The 26,317-nt window shown below is 45.6% G+C and overlaps 1 protein-coding gene across 1 annotated transcript in view; it reads left to right on the top strand.

The window, feature by feature from the left end:
* The window catches only part of LOC140694342 (unconventional myosin-XVI-like), a 126,484-nt gene that overhangs the window by 5,667 nt on the left and 94,500 nt on the right, over window positions 1-26,317 (top strand). Inside the window, exons 3-5 of the mRNA XM_072957620.1 lie at window positions 449-624; window positions 2,960-3,040; window positions 3,293-3,498. Of these exons, the coding sequence (XP_072813721.1) occupies window positions 449-624; window positions 2,960-3,040; window positions 3,293-3,498 (463 nt within the window). The remainder of the gene's footprint in view (window positions 1-448; window positions 625-2,959; window positions 3,041-3,292; window positions 3,499-26,317) is intronic.

Below are 26,317 nucleotides of genomic sequence, written 5' to 3'. Positions count from 1 at the left end.
TCCCCCCACGGCTGAGACAGCCGGAGGAGTCGGGGTCTCCCCAGGTGCCCACAGACAGCTCGGAGACAGCGCCTCCTGGGGCACGGGTTCCCTGAGCGAGGCGCTGCCAGCAGGAGCCATGGGCCTTGGGGACGCGGTCTCGGGCACTAAGGTCTGAGTGGGGGCCCTCGGTTCCCTCCGGTTCCTGCCGTCTGGAGGGCAGTCGGTGGTGCTCCGTTCCGGCGCAGAGAGCGCAGTGAGGCCTGGGAGCCTGGGGTCAAGGGCAAGGAAGGTCAGAGTTCACTAAAGTGGAGGAAATAGAAGAGGGGCAAAGGGAACCGTGGCCTCCTCAGTTTCCTCCCCCCTGAGCGTGTCTTAGTGGGGGGAGCCCATGGATGGGGAGGAGCTGAATGCTCAAGTCAGTTATGACTTGAACGCCACTTACGATCTTCGCTTATTTATTTCCCAGCTAGTGAAAACGTCGTGATCAATCATTTGTTCCAATCGAAACTGTCAGAAACAGTATCCCTCATGTCTTCTTCTCCGTCTTGTAAATTCAGAGGACACGGATCTGCCCGGCTCAGCAAGCACGTGCCAGCATCTTCAGCAATCGGGGGCAGGAGGAACTATCTAGAGCTTAGCAAGGTAGGCGTTTCTGTGATTCTTGTCTGGTTGTTTTTAAGTGTGCTTAGCACATTCACCACTTCTTTTCAAGAAAAAAAAAGCGCCACCCTGAACACTAATGGAAGGAAATTGATGTTTATTTTAAAAAATTAAAGAAAAAGACTGCTTCCCTAAAGTCTTACCCTCCAAGAGAAAACAGTGCAGGAGAAGGTGGAGCAGAGGCAAAATCTGATAGCAAGCGCGGTGGTAGTCATTGCATTGGTTGTCGGGGCAGAGTCTTATTTCTGTCTCATCTCCGTGACTGTCTTTTTGACGAATGGGTGGGAACTTCAGGGACAGTAGGTTTACAGGGAGTAAACTTAGCCACCTGATTCTGTTGACATTAATCACTTCAGAGGTTTTAAGTCTCCAAACAATAAATTGTAGTTTTTCATGCAGACATAGTATCTTTTTCAGGTCCTAGAGTTTCGGTGTGTGTTTTGTAGATTTTTGATTCATGTTAGTACGGCACTAAGGTTTAACGTGTATTTGTGCCACACAAGTGTGGTGGTACTTACAACCTGAAGATTCCATTTGTAAAACAGAACTAAAAAACTCAGTGAAGAGTTATTTCAGACTGAAATGTTTTAAGTTTATGAATTCAGTGCCCGATTGTACCCCAGTTTGTTCTGCTTGCCTCTACAGAGATGATGAAAGATGAGAATCATGATTGGGAAGGTGTCCAGGACAGTCCGTTTTAGAAATTCCGTTGTTGTAGCTTGCTGGAATGTGTTTCAGCTTACCAGTTAAAATAAAAGCACAATTAAAGTCAACTCTATTAGGGAAGGGTGGCAGGAATGTGTATAGTGTATTAGAAATGTGCAGTGTGTCTGTGTTTAGCCAGTAGACCCAGAATCAAGAATCCTTTGGTAGAGTTGTTCTGGAACTGGGTGAACACAGGAATTCAATCCCATTGCACACGAAATGGCATCTTTTACATAAAAAAGACAAATGATCACCCTTTGTAAGAAAGATCTCAGTTCCTGGGGTTCTGCTGAAAGGCCTGGTCCTTGCTTTCTTAATCATCCTGGAAAACAAGAAGTCACCACACACCTCTAAACTGAAATTCCTAACCTGAATTATTGCACATTACAGGCATGCATGCCATTAGCCTTTCCCCCGAAGGCCTGCCAAAGGGAGATCATTCACTGCAGTTCCTCCACCCAGAAAGGGACACTGAGTGCTCAATTTCGAGGGATGGAGTCTTATTTATTATGATTATTCCTCAAGTGTTCCACTCCGCACTTCCCTTCAGAGGGCCCTCACCCCTCCACGTCCACGCCCGCGACCAGCAGAGTGGCTGTCCACCTGCTCCTTACCTAAGCACCACGTTTGGCTTTGGGTTTGTGGAAAACAGGTTGATCTTAGACCCATCGCTTCGTTTTACATCCGCTTGTCAGTTACACGCGATCATTTCAGCTGACGGTTCACCTAATGGAAGGAAATGAGCCGTCACCTTGTTCCCAGTAGCACCGTATCGACAAGAACATTTCACCTGGTTTTTTCTCTTCTGTTGAGACCTCTTATTTTAAGAGAAATGGTTTGGAATCGATAGGTGCGTTGGCCTAAGTCAGTGTGAGTTTGTGGCGTGCGGTAGTTACGTCAGTGGCTGAGGGTTCTTTTAGCCTCTGGTGGAATTTAATTGCCTCCTGCCCTTTATTTCTTCACCCCCTGGGTTCATTTCCACTGACTTCTTTAACCCCCATTATCATTTAGTCTTGGCTGTGTATGAATTTCTTCCTTGTAAGAGTTATGGATCATTATTGATCAAAGAAAGCAGTCGATTGTCATTTTTCACAGGCAGGTACTTTACTAACCTCTTTCAGTCATTAAAAAAAAAAGAAGAAAAGGAAGCGAAAGGAAAACTGAATAAGAAACTGATTATAGTTAAACCTGGGGGGCAAACCGATGACTGTGAAAACATGAAACCTTTGTGACATAACATAGCATCCTTTCGCCCCAGACTAAGCTACATTTCACGATAAACACGGGCAGTTAGCGCTAGGATCCGGACACCAGGCTGAGATGACTGTACCACCACGCAAGTCAAGGTCTGTGTTTATTCTCAAGTCAAAGTAGGTGCAGGTTGGTGACGGCCATGGACTTGAAAGGCTGCGGTAATGTTTTTCTGCACGAAGCTGCCCATCCCCGTGACTTAGGGTACCATGGCAGGAAGTCACCTGGTACTGATTTTTAGAGTCTAAGTCTGCATCTGCCTGTAAGTGAGTTTACCTGGATGGGAGGATTAATTTTTTTCTTCTAAACTGGAATTCAGTCAAATAAATCTGCTCACCCTTTCTTTTTGTTTTCGTTACAGTTATTAAAAAAGAAAGGAAATTCTACATTTCTTCAAAGACTAGAACGGGGAGGTCCGGTCACCGTGGCGTCGCAACTCAGGGTTAGTTGAAATTTTCAGATTTCAAAAACTTTTTTGATTCTATCAACTGTAGAGGGCTTACATAGAATTGCTCCCGTCTTTGACCACTTGGGTACCTTTAAAGTAGTAAGCATGCCCACGGACACCTAAGATGAGTGAATGTGTAGTAAATAAAGCCGAGGACTGAAAATAAAGATCTTTACTGAAAACCTGTTTACGTCGTGAGCCGGTGTCTTCTCCGGGGACTCAGCCGTGTTTCGGTTCTCTCTGCAGAAAACCCTGCTGGACATTACGGGGAAGCTTCAGAGGTGCTCCCCGCACTTTGTTCATTGCATCAAACCCAATAACTCGAAGCTGCCAGATGTGTTCGATGACTTTTACATGTCAGCCCAGCTGCAGTACATTGGGGTCCTGGAGATGGTGAAGATCATCCGGCACGGATACCCCGTCCACCTTTCCTTCTCGGACTTCCTGTGGAGGTGAGTTTTTCTCCTGTGTCTGCTGCTCTGGGTAACGCGCTGACGATGTTGGAACACAGTTCTTCTGTTTTCTTTCCTGGCGTTCCTTTTATCCTTTACATTCTTCTCTCCTGAGTAAACAAAATGCTCTGGGAGGCAGTGAAATGCTCTGGAGAGGCTCAGATAAAAAGTTGCTGAACATACTCGATACCTTGGAAACAATGTTCACATTCCCTTAAATTTAGATTTCCTTGGATGTAAACATTTATAAAAATGTGGCACATGAGATACCCCTTCCTTTATATCTATGGACAGAATATTTTTTAAACCAAGAGTTGGCAGACTGCACTCACTGGCCAAATCCAGCCCACCACCTATTTTTGTAAATAGAGGTTTGTTGGGACACAGCCAGTGAAAATAATGAGAATGTCTGTTTTTAGACAATCAAACAATAAAAGAGGGTGGGGGAAAAAGAAACCAGAAAGTATTTAGTAATCTTATATCAAAATTATAAAATTTAAAAACAATACTGACATAACATAATATCAATATTATAAGTATCACACATTTTGGTGCAAGTGTTAAAAGTCAGCCTTCCCACCCCTAAGGTACAAATGATCTTTGGTTCAATGAGTTTAAAACCTGCCCATGTATGAGTTTAAAATAATAGATTCCCAAATTTATCCCAGCCCTTCTGAATGACAGCCAGCAGAAAGTGGGGTCCACGGGCCCCCTGGTCTGTCTGCTGGGGAGGGGGACGGTGACGCTGTCACCCGCCTTGCCTTGCTGGGAGCAGGGGCCCTCCAGCATTCCTGCTCGTCAGCGTCACTGCAGGCTCGGCAGAACGCAGACTCCTGGGCAGCAGCTCCAGGGTTCCGGACTCACAGGTGCAGCTGAGGGCTGTGGATCAGCGTCCCCCACCAGTTCCCGGGTGGCGCTGGCCTTGCTGCGTGTGGGCAGCCTTGTGACAACCACTGGCCTGGAGCCTCTGCTCACTGGAGGATGACGCCTTTGTTTTGTTCTGGTTTCCCTGGCCGAGGGCTAGAAGTATGTGAATGCATCTTGGTGATCAAAGCTAACTTGCTGAGAATGAAGAGTCCCAGGCATTCACTGATTTACTGGATTAAATCTGCTAAATTGTGAGCCTCCCCAGTGGTCTGTGTGCACGTGTTTCAGAAGCACTGCTCGTGGGTTCCTACACTGGATGGGAAATAGGATTAATCTCATCCTATTTTTTAAAGTGTATTTGATGCATTTTCTTCAGTTTATTTTGTTAGTGTCTTAGAATCATAGAATCAAAGACACTTTGCATTAAAATGTCCCTCAGTGTTTCTCTGGTATAATCTTCGGTAGCTGCACGAATCTTCCTTCCTGCTGCTCCAACAAGCACTCGTTTGAATTGTCCTCTTTTCCCATGGCTGTGTGTGTGTGTACACAACATTATACTTCATAATGATTAGAACATTTTTTGACCTTTGTTGTTTGTGTTTGTCCAGTTTGACGTATATGCTCCACCAGGAATTATCTGCATTAAAATAGTATATGCGGTGATTATCCTCTACGCATAAGTGCAGTTCCCCGTGTATATGCATTCTTGCTGTGCTGTGGCCTCTAGGCAGACCCCCTCTTATTCAGTCTCCATGCCTGCGCCTCGTGGGTGTTTAATCAATGTTTTCGGTATGAAGCTGGCACTAGAGACTAATGGTTGTTCAATTTAAAGTAATATTTCGGCAAAACAGAGACCACAGTTATATCATGTTTGTTTAGAAGATTAATGGGGATGGGAAATGATACTTTTGGGTAAATCTTTGCATTTCTTTAACCAGACCCTTACTGAAAAGGAGATGTGATTGCAGTGTGTCGTCCTTGTTTGTAATTGCATGTCAACAGAAATGGAATTATTGATTTATTTCCCTGGAAATTTGTCATGATCTCTCTTAAATGAAGGACTCCAATCTGGAATATTATCACAAAAACACCGATCCATACAGAGATGATCAGTTTCTATAGAACTTGAATAAAACACGATCCACCGAACGTCGCATCAACATACAGCATGTTTATTCAGAAAGCTCTTCGGAACTTTGGAATTCCCCTGGGCAGCCAGCATCACCATATAAACAATGCCTAGAGGTGTCATGTAATAGAAGCTTCTGGTTGCCAAAGTATCAGATAACAGTTTCTGTGTAAAACGTTTATTTTCTCTTCGTTATCACCTTCTCTTAACTGTTACAGAATAAAACCTGATCAAATTACTTTGTTTAGTTTACAAAAAGGAATATGGTTACTACGAAAATACTGGACAAAGAAGGAAAATATGTCCAGTTATGAAGCAAGCACCGACTCATTTGAACAGCATGTGTGTTGCTTCTGAAGTCCGGCGTGATGACACGTGCGGATAATGGACCCGTCTGTGGAATCTGCAGGCGGACGTGATGATGTTGCAAATTTGCTTTCTGGAACCCTGGCTTTAATAACTGTCCATCATTTTGAGGCTTCCTAATCAAAACTGGAGAACTGTGTTTGTCGAGAGATCCTATGTTGATTAAAAGAGAAGTATTCTTGCTGAATTCCTTTTCCTAATAGCACCAATAGCTTCTGATGATGTGGATGTCAGGGCCTGTCTCCGTGGCAGGAGACTCTCCAAGGGTGGGTGCACAAGGAGGAAGGAAAGGAGCAATCACGCTAAATTATTATGTGCAGATCATGGTATGTCACTGGACTTCAGGCTATTGTTGACTGAATTGTTCCCCCACAAAACCTTCTGTGTTGGAGCTGGAACCCCTAATGAGACCTGTTTGGGTCTATAAGGAGGTAATTAAGGGTAAATGAGGTCATAAGGGTGGGGTCCTGATCCGATAGGATTAGTGTCCTTATAATAAAAGTCACCAGAGAGCGTGTCCTTCTCTGCTATTTGGGTCCTCAGTGGAAACTAAGGGGCCCACACTGTGATCCTGGACTTCCCAGCCTCCAGGACAGTGCGAAAATAGTCTTCTGTCGTTTAAGCCTTCGGGTCTGGGGCATTTTGTTTTGGCGGCCTGAGCGGGCCGGGAGCCTGTGTTTGTGGATCTGTGCTTCTGTGGTGTCAGAAGGCCGCAGAGTCGGGCGAGCTATGCTGGGCAGCTTTGGCTGCTTTGTTCGCATGTTATGATACTCCTGTGCAGATGAGCCGAAGTCTAGTTTACACGCACGTGTCACATGGTTTCAAAAACTGCGTGGCTTTGTTCATGTGATTGTATCCTTTCCACCTTTTTCTCCAACTACTCAGTGACGTTTATTGATATTTAAGATTCACTGAGGCATCCTCTCCATTGGAAAATCTTCATAAAATCCAAAATTGGCTTGTGTCTCTTCCCTAAGCTCCAGAGAGGCCTTGTGTATTAGGTTTATTATGTGCTCACTGGAACTATCCATTTACGTGCCGACCTCAACCACTAGACCAGAGGTTAGCAAACCACAGCCCGCAGACCCAGTCTGGCCTGCCGCCTGCTTTTGTATGACCTGCGAGCTAAGAATGTTTCCTACATGTTTAAATTGTCACATTTTAAATGGTTAGATACATACCTATGTAACAGTCTCAATTGTGCCTCTCTGCATACAAAGCTAAAATACTTACTCTCTGGCCCTTTACAGAAAAAAAACCACTACCCCTGCTCTAGGCGTCGGCCCCTTGGATGCGGGCAGGTAGCTCTCTAATGCTGGCTGGATTCCTCAGTTCGTGAGGATTTTCTGCTGGCACTGGAGAAGGCAGCTCTCACCAGCACGTTCTGTAGAACATGAAGTGCCACATGCAACTATGAAGGTTTCTTTCTCTTTTACGTCGCATTTGACTGCGTTTAGAAAAAGTATACCCCAGCTCGAATCAGCTCTGACTCGGGTCTTTTTTTCATGACAGACGCTGGGGTTAAGGAACAGCCCCGCTCTAGAACGTGCTCTTTCTGTGTCTGGGGGAGAAGAGACGTGGCTGGATGGCTGTCACAACTTCTGCTGAGATGCGGCGTTTGTCACTGTCTCGTATTCCGTTGGTTAAAGGCGGTCCCCTGGCCCGGGCCAACATCAGTAGAGTGGAGGAGTGTCCTGCTCACAGGAAGTACTGCAGAACGCGTGACAGGGTGAGGCTCTGTGCGTGGGACTTGTTAGCAGGTGCTGTGTATCAGAACACTCCAAACCCGAGTGGCATGAAACGGCAGCCTGTTGCTTCTCCCTGTTCTGTGGGTTCCCTGGGCTTCGCGGGGCGTCCTTGCCTGGCTTCCTCCGTCAGTTGCAGGCATACAGCAGAGGCTGGTGCTAGCTGGGCCCAGTGCACAAGGCAGCTTCTCTGTTCACGTGTCTGGTGCCTGCATGTTCCTCCTCAGGGTCTCTCTCTCCAGCAGATCAGTCTGGACTTCTTACCTGGTGGCTCAAAGTTCCAAGAAGCAAGAAGATAAACTTGCAGTCCTCTTAAAAGCTGGGCCGGGAACTGGTGCCACATCACTTCCCTTCTGTCTTACTGGTCGAAGCAGCCGCAGAGCAGCTGAGCGCTCTCCCCTGGGAGGAGGCCATCGGCATCGGCCGGCTGTGGGACAAGCCACCGCATCCTCTTAAAGGGACAACATTGCAGGTGACTGGGAACAATAAGAATTTCCCACATAAGTGTACATGAGTTCGGAGTGTTGAGTAGGGTAATGCCAGCGTGGCTTGTTTTTTTTGTCCAAATTGTGGAATTGAGGGAAAGGGTCATATGAGGCCATGCTGAGGAAAAGCTTCTGAGGCGTCTGCAAAGTGCCCTGTGTGGTGCTCACGCTGCCATCATTTTCAAAGCTTTCCTTGATCCCCGGTGTGCTTGAGACGTGATAATTCCCATGGCTTTTTAGCAGCCAAGGCCGTGCCAGACCTTGGTCCTGTGCCTGTCTGCTCCTCTCCGGTGCCAGCCTTCCGCGTGTTCCTCCTCTTCCAGAACTTGCGGGGACCTCTTCTGGAACCTAGCTGTGGGTGCTGGGTGGCAGGCTGCGAAGGGCCGCATGCGTCAGCCGTCTCCGGACTTGTTTGTGGTTGGCCGGGGGTGGTGGGTGGCAGGACAGCATCTCCCCGGGGAGAGGTGCACCCGTTACTGCGGTGCATTCATTTGGAAGAGACAAAGGGCTTGTTGAGTTGGAGCAGCTCGTGGACTGGTGTTGTGCTTGGCACGGGGAGGGCCGTGATCTGCGTTTTGAGACTGTTACTGGATGAGATCCCCCTTAGAAAGAGTTGGAGCCATTCAGCTTGTTTAAATGACACCGTTGTTGCTGAAAGGTCAGGCTGTGAAAGAACACAGCCGTGATATTAAATTGGGTGCGAGGAGAGGGATGAATGCAGGCACGCTTCAGCTGATTGGGTTAAACTAAATGGCAGTGGCTGCCCAGTGAGGCAGAATCCCCAGGTACCGATCTGGTTTGGAATCATCTAAAAGTTTTCCTCGTTCCGTGGAAGTGAATCTAGTTAGTGTCAATACATCTTTCACAGAAACGTGAATTAATCAGCTCAGGAGCTATTAAATATTCTAATTTGACTGGCAAAGGGTGCATTTTCTTCGGGGTAACTTTGCCAAGTCTAAGCATATTCTTTCTGATAAAACCACTCTGCTGGGGTGGCTGATTGTCGAAGGTGCAGTGAAGTTCGGGAGGAAACAGGGTCTGCTGTGGCTGTTCAGTGACACGCAACGGAGGAAGGAGGAGTGGAAGCAATAGCTTCTCGCGGGCATTTCAGTGTGAGCACATTAGGCGGACCTTTACCGGGAGCCTGCCCTGCTGCTCAGTGGATTATGAGTTACGCATCCCCTACCACCTACTTCGGGCGTCTGTGAACTTGTACAGAAGCCCAGGCGGGAAGCACGTAGGCCGCAGGCCACGGGGCGCCGGTGCACCTGCTCAGCCCCACCGTGGCACCACAGACAGCGAGTGAGTGAGCGGGCGAGGAGAGCTCTGCAGACTTTGTTGGCGTGAACAGAAGGTGGGTGGTTTTGACCCAAGGGTAGCCAGCACTTTATCTAGTCCCATTCGTCCTCTTTCTGATAGCACTGTAGGGGGGGGTTCCATGGAAAAGGGGGCAGATAATGAGAGATGACTTTGATGTTTGCTTTTGTACGTGTACCATCCAGCTTAGACCCTAATCTCTACCCTAGGAAGCGGGGTCACCTCCATGACAGCATCCGTGCACTCACTCATCGCCCCCTTCTCCGTCATTCGTTCATTCACTCCCACTTTATACAGGCACGTTGCTGAACCAGAATGCCATTGTGACTTGGAAAGTCACTGTCAGCAGCATCTCGGGCGTCGTCACAGGGTGGCTTTGTGCCCCCGCCGTTCCTCAGGCCCTGAACCTGCACCGAGCGCTCATGATCCTGTCCTCACGGTAACCCTTTTAGGTAACTACTCTCATCGCTCAGCCCTTAGTCACTGTGCCATTAATACTTCTCGCCCTTTGCGTTAAGTTTGCCGCGGGTCGGATTCACCAGCGCTGACCGAGCCCTGGCACCGCGCGCCGGGCTCTTCACAGGCCTTGTCTCGTTGAATCCCCGCCGCGTCCCCACGCGCTGCGTTCTCAGCGGCGAGCCTGCTTTACTGCTGCGAAAACTGCCGCCCCGAGGAGTGAGGAGCTGGTCCTAAGCCTCACCCTGTCCCTGAGGGAGTTTTAGCCGCTCCCCACGCGAGGGCCGTGCTGACAACGGCCCTGCTCCGAAGCCCTTGCTCCGTCTGCTTGCTCCACTCCGAGGGCAGTCTCTGCATGCGCGCTTGCCTTTCACGCCTCCAGGCACAGCCGCGGGGCGCCGGGAAGGCGCCGGGATGGGGACGGGGCCAAGAACCCCTGGAGAGTGCTGAAACTCAGCGCCGGGCCCTTCACACTGGATCAGCTTTGCTCTGTTTCCCGAAAAACAATCCAGTCAGTTTTGTTGAATTTCCTGGACTGAAGTTACTCCCTAGCAATCTTGCAAATTCACGCAGTGGTGACACTGCATCGGTGGTGGATCAAGTGTGACCTCTGAAAAATTAGCTCGGAGAAGAGTAAGAAAAGTGTTCCTTGAAAACGGAGCTCTGCATGCTTTCATTTAAAATAATGCAAGAAATGATATCAAAAAGGCCTTAGTAACTTTCTAACAACCTCAGGAACAAGACCCCAAACTGACCAGACTAAGTGATTTAAACATAACCCCACGTAGGTAAGCCTTCACTATGAAGCAGTGACAGCCCAGCGATTCGCCAGGAAACCAGGCAAGAAACTATTTTTAACATGAATTCAGTGTTTTGACAGTTGTATTTTATTTGTAATGCAATTTTGGTAATGCATGAAAAAGTCAGTCTGCAGCATCCTGAATCTTACTGTTTATCATTTGATTTATCTGGGCTTCTTCCCCACATCTGTCTACTGATGCAGCTGAATGTTTTTAATTATATCAGGCAAAACATAATCCCAAAATGACCCTGCTTGTAGGGCCAAAGCAATTTTAAATAATTACCTGTAAGTTACTTGTTTCACGACTTAGAAATTGTTTGATTCTGTCTCTAGCAAGTAGTGTGATATCATGTGACCGTTGGTAGCTGATAGTTTTCATTCATGACACCTGCTTGATCCTGGTAACTCAGGCGTCACGGGGACCTTGGAGGGAACCTAATCAGTACCCTTTACCTTAGCCGGTTCTTGATCAAAGTGAGAAGACAAAATGTTCAGAGTGTCCTCTTCCTTGTGCACGAAGTCTGGGTTGAAGCACGTTGCTTGGTGTAAAGCAGGAGTGTCTGCTGATGGAATCCCAGGATGCGGCGGGGCTCCCCCCGCGCCCACCTGCTGCAGACGGCGCGGGCTCGGGTGACCCTCCCCACGGGGGTGCTGCTCGGGCAGGGCTCGGAGCGTGCAGAGCGAAGGCATACGGCAATTCCTCTGCGGGCAGTTTGTTCTCAAGCAGCTGAGAAGCCTGTTTTATTCCCTCATTAAAATTCCCAATTAGATTAGTCAGTCCCTGACCTCCCCTCCTGAGCTGTGAAGGACTGGAAATGGGCTGAGTGTCACCCTGCCTCCGTCTCTCAGGAAACGTCAGGAAAGAAGAGGAAGTGTCCTGGGCCCAGTCTCTGCATTGTCTTGCGTTCAGAACGAGCGGATGCACCCAGAAAGCCTGCAGATGACAGGGGCGCCTCGGCTCCTGGGGGGGCATCTGTCTTTCAGAATATTCTTTCCCCGTCTCCACGAGCACCCACTGCTTCTTCATGTATCTTTCTGGAACCACTGAGAAGCAACACAGATTTTGTACCCAAAGATCCTGAAGCGGGCCAACAACACATTACTTTAATTGATTTCAAGGCCACTCTGTATTCAAGACTGTAAATGCATTTTATTTCCCATCCCAAACCCCATCCTGACGCATTAGCCAGCAGAGCGCAGCAGGGATTCTGTGACCAGAATAAATGAAAATATTAAAACAAAAAAGCAACTCAAATAATAAAATCCCAATAGCCTAAATATTCCCAAATTTGACTATAAATCTTTTCCCGTTACTAAGTTCCCAGTGAGAAATGAAAGGTCAAAGATTAATGTGTCTTGTAAAGTCCAGAGATACTCGGTTCCAAAGGAATTGAAATCCGAAATCTGATTATGTTGCCTCTCTGAATTAAATGTCCAAAATTCCATATGCAGAAATTAAATGCCTATTTCTGAATCACCCTTTCCGTGTTTGTTACTTGGCTCAGAGTTAGCTAAAGGTCCAGACATCGGGGTCGAGCTGGGACCCTTTCGTGTAACAGTCCGAGCAGTTAGCCATTGTGCTAGTCTGGTTGGGCAACATAACAAAATACCGTAGACTGGGTGGCTTCAACAGTTGGCACTTACTTCCTCATGGTTCTGGAGCCTGGGAGCCCAAAACCAAGGTGCCAGGGAGACAGAGAGAGACAAAAAGCCCCTGGTGTCTCTACTTACAAGGGCAGCAGCCCGACCGAATTAGGGCCCACCCTCACAACCTCATTTAACCTTAATTACCCCCAGAGGTTCTGTAGACAGAATGCTGTCACACTGGGCATTAGAGCTTCAAAACACGAATTTTTTCTGGGGGGACACAAGCATGCAGTCTGTAGGAGGTGCCTTACTGACGGGACTGATTTAGACCTCGCAGGTTGTGTTTAGTCAGTGCCAACTCTCTCATCAACTTTGCTTTTCCAATGAGTAAATATTAAACATTAGATGATCTGGGCACTAACTTTGCACGTACTAAATGTGGTTCTCTGTCCCTGGCCTCTGGAGCAGCAAATTATAGACAGAATTATTCTAGAATCTCGTATTTTATGTTACCAGTGACAAGGGTGATCATGTAGTATATTGACCAAACCAGGATATGTTTTAGAGTGAAATGCGACACTCTTAATAATTTTGACAGGAAAACCGTATAAACTAGGCCTGTCCCTGGCAAACCAGGACATCGGTCACCTGAACTGTCTTTACCCTGCACTTATTTTCCTGTGAGTTTCATCGCACTGCCCTGCCAGGAGCCTTTCATCTCTGTCGTTCCCAGCGGACTGCGAGCTCTGTTAAGGAAGACCTGCTACTGTGTGCACGCGCTAGGTGGCCAGCAAGTTCCATTGAATTTAAGACGGGAGTAACGCTTGAATTTTCTGTATGGTTTTATAGTTGAGCTCTGCATTGTGCGTCCACGGTGCAGCATTCACTGGTACCCTCTGCAGGATGCATTAGTGGGCCAAAATGGTTGTCATTCTCTCACCACCTTAAAACGTACAGTTTCATTTTGCCTAAATACTTCCATTTAAGGGTAGCCATTTAGACTGTAGTGCGAGATAATGCTCCCAGTCTTGCCTTTGGCATAGTTTAATAATAATAAAACAAATAATAATAAATAATAAAATAAGGTTTCTATCTTGAGCAAAAACCAATTTTGGAATAAAAGTAATTTGTTTTATTATTAGGAAATCTTTGCTTTTTAAAATCCATGGTTTTAACAATAGGGTAATGACAATATGTTTTTAAACTTTAAACTAATATGCTTACAGAGCTCTCTCCATTTATGACCAAAAAATCCCAGCATATTTCTGTACATATTTCTCAGCTATTTTCTTCACAGCTGTCAAAAATGGGGTAACTTATATTAGGAAGGAACTTTTAATATATTCAAAACAATGAAGCTTGCCGGAAAATGAATCATACACAGAGTGACCTGAAAATTATCAATGCACGTGGTGAGGGACTCAAAAAGAAAACGCTTTAATAGGAAGGAAGAGCCTTCTCAGCAACTGACAGATGGTTAGAGATGGAGCAGTGTGACTTTTTCCAGCTCTGATCATCGTCGCTCTGAAAATCAGAGTCCCACTCAAGAACTGGGTACCAAATGTGGCAAAATTATGTCCTCCCCACCCCCCCTTGGGCAAAATTATGTCCTCCCCCCCCCTTTTTTTGAAGGAACTTCTATTAGATCTCTACAAAGCTCAGGGACAGAGTGATCAATTATAACTTAGATTCCCCAAAGCAATGCTTCCTTAACAGGAAAGTAAAACAAGAAAGCTCTGTCTATACCTGTTCCATTAGAAATGACCCACACGTCATTTCCAGGTGGACTTTTATAGAATCATCAGGAGGAGACTTACTGAACACTGTCAGTCCATGGGCTGTTTTAAAATCTGCTAGTCTTGTCCCAGTGAAAGGTGCATTTGGAGCAGGTGTAGACACAGGGAGATTTATTTCCTATGCCCAGTACGCCACATCGTCAAGGCCGACCCTGACACCATAATCATCTTCCCACACTTGAATTGAACAGTTCAGCACTTTCGATCCTTCCACACAATGACCTCTAATTCTCTGTGCTTGGTCATGCACATTCTGGTAACAGGACACGCATTTCCCCCAGCTCCTAGCCCAGTACCCTTACTCATGGCAAGTGATTCAAGTCCCAACGGCAGCCTCTTCTATGGGTCAGCTGTGACTCTTGCTTCACAAGCCCTCTGGCTTCACAGCACAGGTTGGATCCTCTTGGTGAGTGACAGCACATGCTCACTGAGAACGGTTCATTGCCACGTGCTGTGCTATCAATGCAATGTCAAAGGCATCTTCTCCTGTTCCAACTCTTGGTTACTGGAATAGAAAAAATTTTGAATAAAGGAGTTTGATCCTCCCACTCCACCATCACATCTTCTCACAGCCTTACCTAGATGCAGCCTTAGTGATAAACACCAGTCTCCTGTTACAGGCTGTGTCCCCGGCACCTAACACAAGGCCTGGGGCAAAGTCGGTGGCTGGTAATTAGGCTGTTGCTATTGAAGTAATGAAGAAAGCTTTCAAGTCATCACTGGGAATTCTCCAGGGAATGCTTTGCCTCCACTAATGTTTATAAGTTCTGTTATTAAACACACACACACACCCCAAGCATTCTTCAGAACAAATTCTTTAAATCAGTGCCTCTCAACCATGGCAGCTCAGTAGACTCTTTAGGATTAAATATAGATATATATTTTTTGGGTCCTGGGCAAGTAGATAAGGTTGTCAGCTAAGATACAGGATACCCAGTTAAATTTAAATTTCAGATAAACAACAAGTGCTGAAACCATTTTCCTTGCTTTTTTCCACCAAGAGGAGATATTCCTCTGGTGTTTACTTAACATGCAAACTAAACATCAGAAGAAGCGAGAACTTTGGTTTCTATTGTAGGCATCCAGGACAGAGTTTTTGTTAAGTTTCTCTGAATTCTTTTTATGAATGTGTATTTATTTATTTCTGAAAAAAATTTAACTGGTTTAATAAACTATGACTGGCATGCAATAAACTGCACCTGTTTTTTAGTTTAAAAAATGATGAATTTTGACATAAATCTACATCTGAGAAACCACTTCACAAATCAAGATGGTTAACGTATCCATTGGCCCCAGGAGTCCTTATGCCCTTTGTGGTCTCAGCTTCTTACCCAGCCCTGATTTTTCATTCCCAAACGAGCGTTGATGCTTTTTCTTTACTATAAAGTGGTTTCAGTTTCTAAAATACTTTGCAAGTGGAATCATAGATTGTGTACTGTTTTTTTATCCGGCTTCTTTCGGTCAACCTAATAGTTCTGACCTTTAACCATGTGCTTGTGTGTTAGCAGTGGTTTGCCCGGTAGCATTCCTTTTGAATGTTCACTCTGCTGATGGATATTTAGGTTGCTCCCAGGGTTTGGTTATTACAAGCAGGGCTGCGTGAACACTCATGTACCAGTCTTCGCATGGACATGTTTTCATTTTGGGGTGGCTTTGGGAGTGAAAGGAGAGGAGTGGAATAGCCGAGGCATATGGTTAGTATATGTTTAACTTTTTAAAAAACTGCCAAACACCTTTCCAAAATGGTCCTGTCATTTTGTACCCTCACCAGCAGGGTATGAGTGTTCCAGTTACCACATCCTCTCCAGCGCACGGCCGTTTCATTGCGACCTTCTGGGGGATGTGTGCTCGCATCTTGCTGGGAGTTTACTTTGCATTTCACTGCTGACTAGTGATGTTGACCACCTTCCCATGGACTTCCTTGCTTTCCATACATCTTCTCTGGTGAATTTTCTGTTCAAATGTCTTGCCTAATTTTTCACTAGGCTGATTGATTTTAAAGTTCTTTATAGATTCTGAAGACACGTAAGTATTAAACATTTAATTGACAAACATTTTTTCCAAGACTGTGTCCTATGTTCTGCGTTGTGAAAAAGATTGCATAGACTTCGTGTTGATTTTTCTTTAAATTTTTGGTAGAATTTGCTAGAGACGCCATTTAGGTGTGGAGGTTTTTTATTTGGAAGGATTTTAAGTATGAATTCAATTTATTTAATAGTTCTTGGGATATTCATGTTGCCTCATTTTTGGTTGGCTTTTAGTGATTTGTAGTTTCTAAGCAATGTGAAACCTTATTTTCTTTTCATATAAATTTCATATAAATTTCCCTCTACTTGTTGAAATTGCATCATTGAATTGATGGTGAGTTGCCCACATTTTTTCAGTATCCATTGGCTTGGAATCCAGGCAGTTCTAAACCCAGAAGTGGGCATTGGTGCAAACAGAAACAGCTCCAAGAGGCACTCTCTACTCCAGGCACAAGGGGCAGGACACGAAACTAGTAAAGCTCCAAGCATGTGGAAATAGACTGTTTTTCACTCCTCCATTCTCTCCCACCTCCCCACAAGCAGTCCTATGTCAGAGGGCCCACGGGCACCTAATTCAGAGCAGTGGCCCCAAGAGGGTGGATGAACCCCTGTTGATCTTCTCTCTTGCCTGTCAACCTGCATCTCAGTCCCAGGTGCAGACATACAATGGGGACGGGTCATAAAGCCCCAGACTTCAGGCTGGAACACAGGGAAGTGGAGACTCAGGGAGCAAGAAAGCGCCAGTGAGACTGAGAAGGAGGGGAGCTCTGGGAAATGACACAGTCAGGCTTTTTATGAACCCATAGCTCCCCTCGAACTATGTGTGTATGGACTATGTACGTATTTCACCTTTTTTTTTTCAGTTTATTTATCCTTACAGACTATTTTTAGAGCACTTTTAGGTTCACAAAAAATTGATTGGAAACAAAGAGAGTTCCCATATACCCCCAGCCCCCAGGCGTGCACAGCCTCCCCCACGGTCAGCATCCCCCAGCAGAGCTGTACGTTTGTCACAAGAGACGAGCCCACACTGCCACGTCCTAGTCACCCAACGTCCGTGGTCTCCGTCGTGGTTCACCCTTGGTGTTGTATGTCCTCACCTTCACTTTCCAAGTATATTTTGCAAGATGATTGAGTAATTTGAGTGTGATAGTCTTAGAGAGGTTTTCTTCATATTTCTTGTGCTTACAGTTCATCAAGCTCCTTGGACCTATGAGTTTACAGCTTCCATTGAGTTTGGAAAATTTTTGTCATAATCTTATTGAGAATTTTTTCTTTCTCACCTTCTGTCTCCTCTCACTTAGACTCTACAGTTACATGTCAATTAGATGCTTGAGTCTGTCCCGCAGATCGCTGATGTCCGTGTTTGTTCTGTCTTTTCCCTCAGTGTTGCAGTTTGGGTGGTTTCTGCAGCCACGTCTTCAGGCTCAGTCATCTTTTCTTCCGCAGAGTCTAATCCGCACTTCATCCCATCCTGTGCATCTTTTGCTCCGGTTACTGGAATTGTAATCTCTAGAACTTGGATCTTTTCAAAATCCTTCAGGTTTTTAATATGTTTAATCTTTATTTTAGTGTCCGTCTACAGATTCCATTACCTGCCATTTCTGGGTCGATGTTGACAGATTAACATTTCACATTGTTCCCCTTCTTTGCGTGCCTGGTAATTTTTGATTGGTTACTAGATATTACAAATTTTACTTTTTCATGTGATATGTATTTTTGTATTTCTATAAATATTCTTGAATTTGGACTTCGAAACGATTAAGTTACTTAGAAAAAAAATTTGTTCTTTTGCAGTCATACTCACATGCTTTTTTAGTTAGAGGCAGATCAGCATGTAGTCTGGGCCTTTTTATGTTGTGCTACGGATGCAAAGCAATTGAGTCCTCTCTCCAGTGCCCCGTGGTGTGGACTTTTTCACTCTGGCTGCTAGGAAGGGCCTTCCTCACTGCCCGCCTCTGCCCTGGGGATGGTGTCCTCCCCTCCAGCTGGGCGGTTGTTTCCCTGGTCATAGGCAGTGTATTCACATGTATGTGCTGATCAGTGTTCTGCGGCAGACTTGGGGGGCTCTGAAGGGCCCTGGAACCTTCTTTCTGTGCAGCTCTCTCTTCTCAGATTATCTGCTGTGAACTCAAGCTGCCTTGGCGTCCCCCACCCCCAGGGCCATCTCCTCCACTCAGGGAGCTCCTCAGGCTTCACTTGGGACTCCTTCTCAGGCCTCAGCCAGTGCCTCCCCTGGATGGAGGAGGCTGGGGCGGTCTTAGGGCCCTAGCTGACTTGTTCCCTCTCAGGGGTCACCAGTGTTCACTGTCTGAGAATCCTTGCTTCATGCGTGTTGCTTGGGTTTAAGTTGTGTAAGGGTGGAGAGTACAAGTGGTCCCTATTTTTTATTTTTCATATTGGTTTCCTACTGGATGGTATTTTACATATTAATCATTCCTGGGTTGTCCTGTGAGCACCGATAATCTATTCTCACAGCAGAGAACTTCCTAAAATGATCCTATTGTTTGAAAGCTTGTATTTTTTCAAAGGTCATTTTGATAGTTTGGATGGTGGTACACTTTTCTTCTTTGCTCTTCCAATTATGTATACCACCTTTGCCTAAACAGACTTGTATCTCTGTGTAAAAATGAACACAGAGCAGCTGGTATTTTATAGAATGATGATGCTAGACAAGAGTTTGGGTGGGAAGTGGAGGCGGACACTGTATTTGTTTGAATGTGCATGGGATTTTAATTAAGCTAAAATTAAGCACGTTAGAAATTGTCCAGGAAGTTGATGACTTTTTCCCTATTTTTAGGGAATTCATGGATTGGAAGCTTCTATGACCAAAATGACCAGAAATGCATATTTATGTGCAAAGCTTTGAATAGACTTATGAGCATTCGGCCCCCTACCCCACATGAAAAAATACTTTGACTCAAGAAAAAAAAACTTCACCTGCTTTGCCCCCAGTGAATTTTAAGAGTTAGTAGCAAATTTCCCAATTCTCTGATCACCAGTGCTTTACCCTAGGGAAACCCTAAGACATAAAAAAAAATAATCCTTAAGGTATTTCAAAAATTAATACATAACAAGGATAAAGAGATAGCTTTTTAAAAAGTAACTTTCACTTACATTTCTCATGTGTTATCTCGTAAATATTTATAACCATTACCTGCAAATATTGCTATAATCATTTATCAGACATTTAATAGGTCATTGAATAAGGCTCAAAAATTAGGATTTAAGGAAACACTTCTGGCCTTTACGTGTGTTATTATCATTCCATCTCAGTGGTCAGAGAATATATATATATATATATACACACACACACATACACACACATATATATAGCATATACAGTGTTATATGTAATATACACTATATATATATATATATATATTTATATATAACTAGCAATAATTGGTGTTTCAAAAAACAAACAAAAAACCAGAGTAAGACAGGGTTTGAAAGGTATAAGCTGTATGTATATCTTACATTCTCTCTTCAGGATTCCCATATATTATTCATTCATTTAGTTAAAAAAAATAAAGTCTTCATGTGAAGCTGCAGATATGTCATTCATTGAAGTATTTAAAATTAAGAAAAGTAGTGATCGCACATGAAACCTAACAAAGTACAACGTTCCATGATGGCTGTACTTTATTTTCCTTTAAAGATTATTTTATTTCTTGCCCTTAATCTTACCCAAGTGCCCTCTAAAGACCTGCAAGCTTGAACGCTCAAAGACATCTCTAGAAAGGTTATTCATTGGCGTTAATGCGGAGTTCCTGCAAACTGCCTGAGGTCGGGCTACGTGTTAAGGATGCAAAGATGGGTCTTGCCCAAGCCTGATGTATCTCTCAGTTCAGCTGAGGGAAGAGATGCCTGAGACGCAGTGGTACCAGGGTGCTGTCGCAGCCTAGAAGTAAAGCCTGTCATCCCGTCAGAAGTAGTGCCTCGAAGATTCTCGAGCAAGCGTGAGAAGTAAGCTCATTGCAGGAGGTGATGGAGGAAACCTCAGACTTGGAGTGAGATCTCAGGATCTGACTTGAATAAAGGGAAGGGAGTGAGAAGCATCCTGAAGTGTTTGGGAGGACTTTCTCGTTGCAGCGGCATAAATACATCAAAGAAAACGAAAGCAGAGAGGAAGGCAGGAATGACGTATCAGGTGCAAGACTTGGAATTGGTCCTGTGGCTAATAGGCATTAAATGTTTAAAACTCGTGGGAACTCTGGTCAGAAGAGTTTCTGCAGCAGAGGATCAGAAAGGAGGAGCCCAGGTTCTCTGCTGTGAAATTAGAGTGACCCCCTGAGGGTTCCGGGTGGAAGAAAGACTGTGCAAACTGAGGTGTGAATGAGAGAGTCAAGAACTTTTCAAAGACACAATGAGAAGACAGCCAAGAAGAGAAAAGATGGACGGGGGGGTGTCAGATCTCCACAGCCTCTAAGGAGCACTGTAGAGAGAGTCACCCTTAATGCTGGCCAGAAACACTCCCGAGAAGGTGTCGGTGAGCAAGACACTGCACTTCCATGCTTCACATGGCAGGTTCCCCATGAACTTCTGAGTGTCCCGATCTCGGCAGGTGGCAGCTATGACACCGTGAGAGGGTTTTTGGGGGCACCTGAAGTATCTGCAAGAGTCTGGACGAGACGCAGAGGGTGTGAGGACTCCACCGAGGTCGCGGCTCACGCCCCGTCTCCGTTGGTAAGAGATTGCGGCCCTGAAGGCGGCCCGCGCCTTTCCACAGCGGCACGTGTGCGGTGCGCCACGTATCAACGCGGGTTTAAGCCTGATCCACTTTGTCATTTTCACTGAAGTTGACCCACTCAGCAGTCCTATTTTTAGATGAAACTTGGATAGCTTAAAAATGGTTTTAAATAAATCAGCCACAGGCTTCTCTTAGCATCACCCAATCTGAAGGTGCGGGAGAAGACACACTTGAAGAAAAATGGGTACTTTAACATTTTTAAAAAACAATCCAATGAATAAGAGGAAAAGAGTGCTCGTGGGTAACCGGTGAGACCCTCCAGGGGCCTGGAGCGGTCTGGAGAAGGAGTGGCCGTCGCCAGTCCCCCGGCGTCACTGGCTCCCTTCGCCCGGGGCCGACGCTGCTAAGGCGACCGGCGCCGCTCCACTGCTGTAGAGTGGGGTCCGTGCGAACCGGACAGGGACGCCCACCTCCGCTGTGCTGACCAGGCGCCAGTCAGACAAAAGTGGCCAATTCCCCTGGATAGAAGCTAGAAATAAAAACAAGAAGTGAATGACTAGGAAATTGTGCTTTCATTTGATCACTAATATGCTGTGTGATGGTACAATCATTAATTTTTATATACTTATATAAATGGCTGGTCACTGGCAAAAGAGTATCCCTGAGTTATTATTAAAATAATATTAAATATTAAATAGCATTATTTAAGTATTTTTGCTTTAAAAGTACATATACTTATATATAAACACTACAGATTTAATTATATTAATATATAAAATAATATTTAAATAACCAAAAACATTTTATTTTCTCCCACCTCCTCTCATTTCTGCTTTCTTGCCATCCCTCCTTTAGTCATTCAATGATAGCTTGTTGAATGGTTTCAGTATACCAGGTACTGTGGGATAAAAATATGGATGGCATAGAATGTTCTCTGCTCAGATGCTAGGGACATGGAAGCCGGCAGTGAGAGTGAGGAGACAGGAGGATGCAGGCAGCATCTGGACCAGGCAGGGGGCTTCCCGGGAAAGGGGCTCCCAAGATTTCCTGGGGTACGTGACATCGAGCCGATTCTTGAAGACCACTTAGAGTTACCCAGAAAAGAAATCAAAGAGCAGTTGCCACCCCCCACCCCAAGCACATGCAGAAGCACAACGGCGAGGGAGAAGGGTAAGTGCAGTAAAAGTCAACGTGCAGAAGCCCGCTGGCCGGGAGATGTTTAACTCAGAGAAGTCAGAGAGGACCGCGTCTTGAAGCCTGTAAACGTCCAGGACCCTGTGCGGAAGGCGGGGAGCCCCTCAACAACGTCGGAGAAATTGTGAGAGTCTGACAAGACCGAGGTGCATGTAGGAGAGGATGGAGTCCAGTCATTGAGAACGAAGTGGTTGAGGCTTCATGGCATGTACTTAACTGAGATGAAGAGGATATAAACTTGAGAGATGTTTAGGTTGTGAAGTGGTCAGTACGTGCTGATGGACCAGTCTTTCCAGACTTCCAGGTGCCAGGGAGGGAGGTAGATAGAAAGTTGACCACAAATGGGAGCGTATGGGGCAGGAGTGGGGAGTGGAATGGGTTGGTCCTGAGGTGTGCTTGGGACATCCAACCTGCCTGTCCAGGGGCTATTCAGCACATTGGTGTGACGTTCAGGGGAGTGACTGTGGTGTCTTACATACACAAAATTTTTAAAACATTGGTTTATAAGAGATTGTTACAGTCTTGAGTACATTTGCTACTACTGAGGAAGACATTCCGGGAGAGGCAGGAAGCAAGTGCTACTAAAAAAGCACATACAATGGTTAGAAGGATGGAGGAAATAAAGTGCAGGGTGGAGACCGGGAATGTGTGGGACAGGTGAGAGGCAGACTGTTTCAGGGAGGGAGATGCCAGGGGGTTCGTATGCCACAGAAAGATCAAGTGATACGAAAACAGAAGCATCAGGGGAGAAAAAGCCCCGAAATGCAGCCACTGGGTTTGCCTGTGTAGATTTGTGAGCCACCTTGACGTATGATGTTTCCACAGAGTGATGCTCACAAAAATGGAAACTGGACTGCAGAGGCGGGAGAGTGTACTGGGATGAAGATGTGAATTGGATTTGATTATTTGTAGAATGTCAACCCATCCCTTGCTAATTCTCGATTACCCCATCATACCGTGGTAAAATTTAATTTTCAAAAAGGTAAAATCATGACTGGCATATAGATATAATCTAAACACACATCAAATATTCTGTTCACCTCCTTATGTAAAGAGGAAACTAGAACTAGTCAGATGTTAAAACTAGATTTTATTCACAGAGATGATCTTCTCTATGGGCAAAATTTATCGGTGCTGCCCTGACAAATGTCATTTCTGTTACTTTGGACAAAAGTTATCTGCACATTATCAGTTTTCTGTAGTTTCAGTTCTGTCTCTGCAGAGCTACGAAATTGCCTATTCAAAAGCAATCAAAGATGATACCTCCATAAAATTAGGTAATTCCCAGGGGTCCACTGGATAGCACCCAGCATTCTTGTGAAAGGATACCCAGAGGCAAGACCATATCTTGTCGACCATTGTGTCCAGGACCAAGCAAAGTGCTGTACACCCGTTGGTCTTCGTGGTAATTGTCAAGAGAGGGAGTGTGAGAGCCAGAGGCCATGGGAAGCGGAACTTCGCAGCGTGCGCTGTGTCACGGGTGTGCGGTGTCTCAGTGGATGTGAAGAGACAGGGCATTTTGTGTATTATTAATTCCTTTAGAGTTCTAATTAGTACTGATTTTAATTGTGCCTTTCTTTGAATTAAAACTTTCATTGGAGGCATCAGTGCCTAACGGTGGGTGATAATATCCTTAAATTTCTGAGGTGTCTCAAATACCAGCGCTTCTCACGTGGACCTGTCCTGTCCAGTCAGTGTTTTCAAATGGTGACAATAAGTGATCAAGATTAAATATGACAATTACGTGACCATGTTATTTTCCCTCAAAATGCAAGCGTACTTGGATTCTCACTCTTAATGTTAGTTACCCTTCACTGTTGTCAACCGTCTCTGTTATATTGTTCAAGAGTGCCATATCTGTGTTTAAAGTGTCTCCTTGAAGAGAAAGGAAATTAGGTGTTAAGTTTATCATTTTGATCCTGGGTTCTTAAAAATGCACATTGCTTGCCTTTCGTGGCTCCAGATGAGAACCCCGTTAACTGGCGTTAGAATTGACTGCTGCTCATTTTTCACGACTTGACCACCACACAAATGCCAGTTTTGTCTTTGTAAGTCTTAGCTGACTGCATTTTAAAATTAGTACTCTCCATGTGGTGTTTACATACAATGGAATAGTATTCAGCCTTAAAAATGAAGAAAATTGTTTCATTCATGAGAACACGGATGAACCCGGAGGGCATAGTGCTAAGTGAAATAAACCAGGCACAGAAAGGCAAATGCTGTGTGACCCCACTTATATATGGAATCCGAGGTAGTAAGAGTCATAGAAGCAGAGAGCAGAATGGTTGCCAGAGGGTGGGCAGAGGGGAAAGCGGGGAGGTGATGGTGAAAGGACACCGAGCCTTAGTTCTGCAAGATGAGTGAGTCCTAGTGGTGCGCCGTACAGAGTTGTGTCTGCGCCTAACAGGAGTGTGTTGTAATCTTAAAAAATTGCCAATAGGGCGAATCTTATGTAAGTGCTCTTATTTAAAAAAAAATAAGTGGATGAAAATGAAGAAGGCAGAGGAAATTTCTGGAGGTGGTAGATTGTGTTTATGGCATTGGCTGTGGTGATGGTTCCCAGATACACATTTCCACACTTACCCTATTGGATGCCCTGAATACATATGGCTGCTTGTCAATCACACCTCAATAACATGTTTTTAAAAATAATTAATACTTTCCAAAGTTAACAAACATCATTGATGTCCTGAACCAATACTGAACCCTAAGTCTTCCTTCAGCTCTTGTCACACACTTTCAAAAGCAGATGTTCAAAAGAAAGTTTCATGGCCGTGGAAGTCATGAGATCTGGCTTCAGTGCTAGGCTGTTCCTCTGGAGACCGTAACAACTTCATTCTCCTTCCTGATTTGCTAACCAGTTATAACAGCAATGATATTCTGAACAGCAGGTTCATACGGTTGGAAGTAACTCAATTCGGGATCTGAAATCGGCATGAACTTATTGAAATAGTAAAATAACTGGCATTAGCCACCAATCTTCATAAACATTTTTAGCCTTTTTCAAGGAGATGAATTGCCTCCTCTGTGTGGTAGGGAGAGCAAACACTAGAAGAACAAGTATCTCCAACAAATAGACCTGCCTTGGTTTCCTGTTCCTAGTGAAAGACAGGAGGTCAGACTGACCCTGGTGCACATGTGGTTAAGGAGCAAATTGGTTTAGGAATGGGATAACTTCCCTTAAACCACAGAGCTTAGAGAGGCCTCCTATTTAGGCTTAAACAACAAATGAACATCTGTTCTTTTCAGTCGAAGGAAGCAAGCTGTTCTTGTACCTGACAGAGCCAGGCTGTGGCTCAGCCAGGACACTCCGCAGAGCGCGGCGCAGGAGGGGCCACGGCGGCTCGAGCGTCCGCACCGCTGGTGCTCGGCATCCTCCCCGGCGCGCGCAGCGTGGTCAGAGAGCACCGGCCCCGGGTCCTTTGCCTGCCCTGGATGTTTCATCTCCATCACAGATTCTGTCCTCCCAGAGGGCCTGGTTCTAGATGTCTCCCACAGTAGATGGCTCTGGAGTGCTGTGCGTGCACAGAGGGGGCTCCTAGGTGGAAAAATATCCCAGGGCCGTATTAGAAGCAAGTCCAAACCTGGCCAAGGCAAAGGTTACCTGCTGAAGAGGCTGCCCTGGAAGTGGAATTGCATGTGTACTTCACACCAGGACACTCGTAATGGGGGTTTCACTTCCCTCCATTCACTCAGTAAATAGAATGGTGCGACCTTGTGCAATTAAAATGCAGTGGAGGGGCGGGCTGATGTGAGAGCACTTGAGAGCATTGTCATGGAAATTCTAGGCAGATGCTCTGAATTCATTTTTTATTGGCTTCGTGGTACTGGTGAATCCCAGGAGCAGAGGTACGATTTTGCATTCTTTTTTATTGTTTAGCTCCATATTGTCTGGGATAAGAGCCTCTGGCTTAATTACGTGAAGTGTGTGAATGAAGGCCGCAGGATTAAGGCCGCGTCTCCGTGTGGCCTGCTTTGCCGCGGGCAGCGGAGCGAGATGCTGTCGCGGAAGCAGCTGCGGGGCAAGTGGACACGTTTCCGTTGTGGTCCTTCGTACCTGGCCGTCCCCACGGTGCAGCCGGTTGGCACGTTAGCAGTGGGCCCCCAAGAACGCCCCACACCTTCGGTAGAACCCTCACAAAAACCATCCCGGGGATTTCCGGTGAAGGGTACAGAAGGGGCTTCTCCGGGGCCTGGCAGCCTGCTCAGAACCCCCCTCAGTCTACCGTATCACCACCTTTCTCTCGCCTTTGGGTCTCCACCAGCAGCGATGTGAAAGCCAGACACTGAGTTTGAATTTGGGGTGCTGTGTTTTAGAATCTTCACAGATAAATGCCTAATAAATGTAACCGTGA

The sequence above is a fragment of the Vicugna pacos genome, unplaced genomic scaffold (assembly GCF_048564905.1).
Source record: "Vicugna pacos unplaced genomic scaffold, VicPac4 scaffold_21, whole genome shotgun sequence".
Taxonomy (NCBI): Eukaryota; Metazoa; Chordata; class Mammalia; order Artiodactyla; family Camelidae; genus Vicugna; species Vicugna pacos.
The sequence above is the reverse complement of the archived record's forward strand: the minus strand, read 5'-3'. Positions and strand labels throughout refer to the sequence as shown.